The sequence below is a fragment of the Sinocyclocheilus grahami genome, unplaced genomic scaffold (assembly GCF_001515645.1).
Source record: "Sinocyclocheilus grahami isolate Dianchi unplaced genomic scaffold, SAMN03320097.WGS_v1.1 scaffold76.1, whole genome shotgun sequence".
NCBI classification, from domain to species: domain Eukaryota; kingdom Metazoa; phylum Chordata; class Actinopteri; order Cypriniformes; family Cyprinidae; genus Sinocyclocheilus; species Sinocyclocheilus grahami.
Genome location: NW_015505255.1, coordinates 2673263 through 2680906, shown reverse-complemented (window position 1 = coordinate 2680906; position 7644 = coordinate 2673263). Strand labels below are relative to the sequence as shown.

Sequence of the window (7644 nt, the reverse complement as noted above, 5' to 3'; positions counted from 1 at the left end):
TGTCTCCCAGCATATTCTTCTGTGCCACTCCTCCAGATGATGGAAACCTCTGCAGATACTACAAACACAATGCAAACTTCTGCTACAAGTCAGATCACTATTACTGGATTACTGGTTTATATAATGAGGGAGTCCATAGCACTTTCATTTTTTTGCATAATAATCATGTATATGGCTGTGTGTGTGTGCAGGCTTCCCGATAATGTGACCTATGAGGAGGGAGCCCTGATCGAACCCTTGTCAGTGGGCATTCATGCCTGCAAGAGGGCAGGGGTCACTCTCGGAAGCTCAGTGTTTGTTTGCGGTGCAGGTCAGTCTTTTCTAATGATTGATATTTATGCAACTGTTACACATTAACTAGCCAATCAGTGTAATTACCTCTGACTTCTTGGCCACTGCCACTTTTCTATAGCGTGTCAGGACTGCAAAACAGTTGTTGCTTAGTCAGCTAATAGCACATCTGGATAACATGGCTTTTGGGAAGTGTGACTGGTTATAGCAAAAATATATTTTTGACTATATACAGTGGGTACGGAAAGTATTCAGACCCCCTTAAATTTTTCACTCTTTGTTATATTGCAGCCATTTGCTAAAATCATTGAAGTTAATTTTTTTCCCCATTAATGTACACACAGCACCCCATATTGACAGAAAAACACAGAATTGTTGACATTTTTGCAGATTTATTAAAAAAGAAAAACTGAAATATCACATGGTCCTAAGTATTCAGTCCCTTTGCTCAGTATTTAGTAGAAGCACCCTTTTGATCTAATACAGCCATGAGTCTTTTTGGGAAAGATGCAACAAGTCTTTCACACCTGGATTTGGGGATCCTCTGCCATTCCTCCTTGCAGATCCTCTCCAGTTCTGTCAGGTTGGATGGTAAACGTTGGTGGACAGCCATTTTTAGGTCTCTCCAGAGATGCTCAATTGGGTTTAAGTCAGGGCTCTGGCTGGGCCATTCAAGAACAGTCACAGAGTTGTTCTGAAGCCACTCCTTCGTTATTTTAGCAGAGTGATTAGGGTCATTGTATTGTTGGAAGGTAAACCTTCGGCCCAATCTGAGGTCCTGAGCACTCTGGAGAAGGTTTTCGTCCAGGATATCCCTGTACTTGGCCGCATTCATCTTTCCCTCGATTGCAACCAGTCATCCTGTCCCTGCAGCTGAAAAACACCCCCACAGCATGATGCTGCCACCACCATGCTTCACTGTTGGGACTGTATTGGACAGGTGATGAGCAGTGCCTGGTTTTCTCCACACATACCACTTAGAATTAAGGCCAAAAAGTTCTATCTTGGACTCATCAGACCAGAGAATCTTATTTCTCACCATCTCACAACTCCATGCGGGCTTTCATGTGTCTTGCACTAAGGAGAGGCTTCCGTCGGGCCACTCTGCCATAAAGCCCCAACTGGTGGAGGGCTGCAGTGATGGTTGACTTTCTAAAACTTTCTCCCATCTCCCGACTGCATCTCTGGAGCTCAGCCACAGTGATCTTTGGGTTCTTCTTTACCTCCCTCACCAAGGCTCTTCACCCCCGATAGCTCAGTTTAGCCGGACGGCCAGCTCTAGGAAGGGTTCTGGTCATCCCAAACGTCTTCCATTTAAGGAATGGAGGCCACTGTGCTCTTGGGAACCTTAAGTGCAGCAGAAATTTTTTTGTAACCATGGCCAGATCTGTGCCTTGCCACAATTCTGGCTCTGAGCTCTTCAGGCAGTTCCTTTGACCTCATGATTCTCATTTGCTCTGACATGCACTGTGAGATGTAAGGTCTTATATAGACAGGTGTGTGGCTTTCCAAATCAAGTCCAATCAGTATAATCAAACAAAGCTGGACTCAAATGAAGGTGTAGAACCATCTCAAGGATGATCAGAAGAAATGAACAGCACCTGAGTTAAATATATGAGCGTCACAGCAAAGGGTCTGAATACTTAGGACCATGTGATATATCAGTTTTTCTTTTTTAATAAATCTGCAAAAATGTCAACAATTCTGTGTTTTTCTGTCAATATGGGGTGCTGTGTGTACATTAATGAGGAAAAAAAAATAACTTAAATGATTTTAGCAAATGGCTGCAATATAAATGTGTTTGTTTTTATCAACATAGGACCAATTGGGCTGGTGTCTTTGTTGGCGGCCAAAGCCATGGGTGCTTCACAAGTAATAATAAGCGGTAATGTATATATGTATAAAAGAGAATTATATATGTATAAATTGCACTTATAAAGTCTATCCTTTTTATCTGTATTTGTAGATTTGTCTTCTGATCGGCTTGCCAAGGCTAAAGAGATGGGGGCAGACTTCCTGCTGCATGTGAAGAAAGAAGACGAACCAAAGGAGATGGCCAAAAAAGTGGAGGGAATGCTTGGTTGCATGCCTCAAATCAGCATAGAATGCACTGGAGTGCAGAGCAGCATTCAAACAGCCATCTATGTAAGTTTAAGACAAAAATAAAGTCATACTGCTAGCCTTATTTTGTGCTGATGATGGTGTTTTTGTCTAGGCTGCTCGTTCTGGAGGAGTGGTGGTGCTGGTTGGGCTTGGTGCTGAGATGACCACCGTACCTCTTCTCAATGCAGCTGTCAGAGAAGTTGACATCAGAGGTGTATTCCGCTACTGTAACACGTAAGTAGGATCACTTGGGCTTGGGATCTACATATGGCTGCTTCAGGAGTTTTAGTACAATGTAGATAAAAAAGATTTATTGTAGTATGTACATTTCAAAATAAGATTTTACTCCTTTGCACACTTTTACCCATGTTCCCTCATTGTTTCTCCAGCTGGCCGGTGGCCATTTCTATGTTGGCGTCTAAGAAGGTGAACGTCAAGCCCCTGGTCACCCACCGTTTCTCACTGGAGCAGGCTGTGGAGGCCTTTGAAACCACCCGCCAGGGACTAGGGGTTAAAGTCATGTTAAAATGTGACAAGAATGATCAAAACCCATGAGATCAACACTTAGACCCACACCTGATTATTATTGCCTAGCTACAGTGGCTTGAATAAATCTGTTTGATCCAGTTAATTTTGCGAGTAACCTCAGGTACAACAGTCATAGGAATTAAGTGATACTTCTTCACAGTGGATCGAATTATTTATAATTCCAGTTGCATTATAATTGAATGAATATGTAGCGTTTTACATTAGTAAAGTGTTTATAAACCAACCGTTTGTTATTATATAATCATGAAGAGTATTAAAATGGAATTTCATGTAACATTGTCAAGAGTGCAGTTTTTAATATAATGCTATACTAATAGCTGGTCATTTTTTTTTACAGTTTACTTACCTTAAAAGTGCTTACAAACAATGAAGCTTTACCATAGATTTATGATGCAAGGATACTTGAGTTGGTCTGAGTGGTTGCTTTAAGTACAATATAAGTTTTGTTTATATTTTTAATCATTTTCATTATGTATATTTTTCCTGTATTTGCTAACCATGTAAATTGAACCATAATAAGTAGAACTCGGAAGTAGTTGTGCAAGTAGTCCATTATATCCTTTTACATAAAATAATGTAAATGTTACATGCAAAAATGGTCATCTAAATCAAAGAATAACTTTCATTTACGCATCACTGAAGTTTGTTTTATTTTATTTTGATTATCATTAGATTAAGGGCACTGCTGAAATGCACAGCATTTGTCATATTTTTGTACAAACTGCGTTTTGTCCAGCGTTTTGAGCGACTTGAATGACCTGCTGAGAAATCACAAATCAGCAAGATATGCGATAGCAGACCTTACCGTCAGTGCGCGTGAGGGAACGCTCTCATGATCCGTACGGAAGCAAATAACGTGAATGGACGTGTATGAGTGAATCAAATGGACAAAGATAACCTCTCTGTGGTCGTGCACTCTAAAGGAGAGCTCAGACTGGTATGATTTTGAATGAATTTTAGCTGAAAATGTGAACTCTGATTGCAGTTGCTAATTGCAGATTTGCTTTCATTTGAATAGGAACAGCGTCCCATTCCGGAACCAGGACCAAATGGTATGTAGTCACTATATATTTTCGAATACAGTGTAATGATGAGCATGTAAACGTTCATGTTAATTTATTAATTTGCTGGATCTTTATTGAAGAGGTGTTACTTCAGATGCATTCTGTGGGTCAGATGTGCACATGTGGCAGAACGGCCGCATTGGGGATTTGTGCTGAAACAGCCCATGGTTTTGGGACATGAAGCCTCTGGTCGTGTGGTGAAAGTGGGCTCTGCTGTGACGCACCTCAAAGCAGGTTAGTTCTCTCTGTTGTATAAACAATTATGCTTAGAATAAATGTACTGTTTCTGCTGTAATTTTTGTATTCAACAGGAGACAGAGTTGCCGTTGAGCCTGGAGTTCCTCGTGAAGTAGATGAGTTCTTTAAATCTGGACACTACAATCTGTCTCCCAGCATATTCTTCTGTGCCACTCCTCCAGATGATGGAACCCTCTGCAGATACTACAAACACAATGCAAACTTCTGCTACAAGTCAGATCACTATTACTGGATAAATGATATAATGAGGGAGTCCATGGGACTTTAATTCTGTGCATTTTAATCATATATGTGACTGTGTGTGTGTGCAGGCTTCCTGATAACTTAACCTATGAGGAGGGAGCCCTGATCGAACCCTTGTCAGTGGGCATTCATGCTTGCAGGAGGGCAGGAGTCACTCTTGGAAGCTCAGTGTTTGTCTGCGGTGCAGGTCAGTCTTGTATAATGATTACACATGTTTGTGCAACTGTTACACATTAACTAGCCAATCAGTGTAATGATTTCTGACTTCATGGCCACAATGGCCATGAAGTCAGAGATCATTACACTGATTGGCTACCTAGTGCGTCAGGATGGTAAAACAGTTGGTGCTTGTTAATTTAAAATCACTGATAGTATGCATTATTTTCAGAACATCATCTCTGTTACATAACTTTTGGGATGTGTGACTGGTTATAGCAAAAAATACTTCTTGGCCACTGCCACTTTTCTATAGCGTGTCAGGACTGCAAAACAGTTGTTGCTTAGTCAGCTAATATCACATCTGGATAACATGGCTTTTGGGAAGTGTGACTGGTTATAGCAAAAATATATTTTTGACAATATATGTGTTTGTTTTTATCAACATAGGACCAATTGGGCTGGTGTCTTTGTTGGCGGCCAAAGCCATGGGTGCTTCACAAGTAATAATAAGCGGTAAGTCATGCATCCTGTGTTATGTGAAAGGGAATTATACAGTATTGTATAAATTGGACTTATAATGTATCTATTTATTTTAGATCTATACTCTGATCGGCTTGCCAAGGCTAAAGAGATGGGGGCAGACTTCCTGCTGCATGTGAAGATAGAGGATGAACCAAAGGAGATGGCCAAAAAAGTGGAGGGAATGCTTGGTTGCATGCCTCAAATCAGCATAGAATGCACTGGAGTGCAGAGCAGCATTCAAACAGCCATCTATGTAAGTTTAAGACAAAAATAAAGTCATACTGCTAGCCTTATTTTGTGCTGATGATGGTGTTTTTGTCTAGGCTGCTCGTTCTGGAGGAGTGGTGGTGCTGGTTGGGCTTGGTGCTGAGATGACCACCGTATCTCTTCTCAATGCAGCTGTCAGAGAAGTTGACATCAGAGGTGTATTCCGCTACTGTAACATGTAAGTCTGGGAATTCACATACAACTGATTTGAGTAGATCAAAAGATGAAAAAAATGTATGCATAATACTATTTACACTTTTGCCCATGATCCCTCATGGTTACTCCAGCTGGCCGGTGGCCATTTCTATGTTGGCGTCTAAGAAGGTGAACGTCAAGCCCCTGGTCACCCACCGTTTCCCGCTGGAGCAGGCTATGCAGGCCTCTGAGATGTCACGCCAAAGGCTTGGGGTTAAGGTCATATTAAAATGTGACAAGAATGACCAGAACCCATGAGATGTGTCTCAGAAATACAGCAATTCTGTTTACAATGGATGAAATTGAGCATCTTAGAATTTTACATGATTAAAATATAGTCCAAATTAAACCTTTTGTCTTATAGAATCATTAACAGTATTAAAATGAAACACTTTTGAGTTTTTAATATTATCCTCTAATAATAGCTGGTCATGATTAGAGTTTACTAATGTTAATCTTGTTTATAAACAGCTAATCTTTACAAATGATATCTCATACTTGAAGTAACCTTTAAGCACAGTATATAACTCTTTGATTATGTTTTAATTATGCTTATTGTGTTTTTGTTCCCTTATTTGATTCTTCAATGTTTATGAAAAATATTGTAGTGTATTTGAATAAACTCTAGGGGGAGCAGTGATCTTCAAAATTGGAGAATGATTGTCGCTCTCACACACACTCATAATGAATAGCCTCTATCTTGCTATAAAGCTTGGCAATGTCCCTCTAATCTCTCCTAAGATCAGATAAAGGAGTTTCATTATTGGGTGTGTGTTTTTCGTATTTGAGAGACTGCAGTGGCACAGGTGACCTGCCAGGCTGACCTGGCAAGTGCCAGAGATTCAAGCTGCGTGAGGGGGATGTTCGCTCGCTTTAGGAGGTCCCTAGTGTAATCCTTAAAGCGCCGCTTTTGCCCTCCAGCAGAACACTTTGCACCCATTAGTTGACTGTAGAGGACTTGGCGGGGCATGCGATGTTCAGGCATGCGTATGGTGTGCCCTAGCCAACGCAGATGTTTTTGGGCCACTGCTGCTTCCATGCAAACTGAGTCAGTATTGCTAAGGATGACTGTGTGGGGAATTCGAGCTTCCCAGGACAAATTGAGGATCTTCTGTAGACAGCATATATGGAAGGCCTCTAGGTTAATAATGTGCTGGCGGTATGGGGTCCATGACTCTGCCCCATAAAGCAGAGTGGAGAGACATACCGCATTGTAAACAGCGACCTTGGTACTGATCTTCAGGTTATGGTTTTCAAAAACCCTGCTGCGTAGGCGTCCAAAAGATGATGAGGCTTTATTTATTCGGGTGTGTATTTCAGTGTCAAGGGAGCAACATGAGGACAAGGTGGAGCCGAGGTAGGTGAAGTGGTCCACTGTTTTAAGTGGAACACCATTTATGTGAAAACTGGGGGGTATGGGGGCGGGGGTAGAGAGATAGGACATAACCTCGGTTTTTTGAGTGTTAACCTGTAGACCAAAAGATTGGTACAGACTAGATATTGTATTTAGAGCGTGCTGCATAGAGTCCGGGCTGTGGGCCAAAATCGCACAGTCATCAGCATACTGAAGCTCACAGATTTGGCAGGACTTTGTCTTTGTGCGGGCCTGGAGTCAACGGATGTTAAAGAGGCTACCGTCAAGTCGATATTCCACATGGACACCGTCTTCATGCCCCATGACACGATGGAAGAGGCAGGTGATGGCAGAGAGGAGGATGTTAAAGAGCACCGGAGCCAAGACACAGCCTTGCTTCACCCCAACGTTTACCTCGAAAGACTCAGACTTGAGTTCTCCCGGTACTCTGGCTTGCATCCCATCATGCAGCTGCTGTAGGATGTTAAGAAACTTGGGTGGTACCCCAAGTTTGGAGAGGTTTCTCCAGAGCAGCTCACGGTTGATGGTGTCAAAAGCTTTGCTGAGGTCGATGAAGGCTACGTGAAGATTTTTGTGCTGTTCTCGACTCTTCTCCAGCAGCTGCCTCAAGACAAAAAC

General features: G+C 41.8%; 1 protein-coding gene and 1 pseudogene across 2 annotated transcripts in view; both read left to right on the top strand.

Annotated features, from left to right (window-relative positions):
- Positions 1 to 3183, top strand: part of LOC107585997 (sorbitol dehydrogenase-like) — a 6301-nt gene extending 3118 nt beyond the window's left edge. Inside the window, exons 7-9 of one of the 2 annotated variants that reach the window (XM_016273213.1) lie at positions 2258 to 2436; positions 2507 to 2628; positions 2784 to 3183. In XM_016273213.1, the coding sequence (XP_016128699.1) occupies positions 2258 to 2436; positions 2507 to 2628; positions 2784 to 2949 (467 nt within the window). In that variant the 3' untranslated portion in view covers positions 2950 to 3183. The remainder of the gene's footprint in view (positions 1 to 2257; positions 2437 to 2506; positions 2629 to 2783) is intronic. The other variant, XM_016273212.1, reaches the window with a different exon arrangement.
- A 131-nt stretch (positions 3184 to 3314) lies between these two features.
- Positions 3315 to 6391, top strand: LOC107585998 (sorbitol dehydrogenase-like; annotated as a pseudogene).
- The last annotated feature ends 1253 nt before the right edge of the window (positions 6392 to 7644 follow it).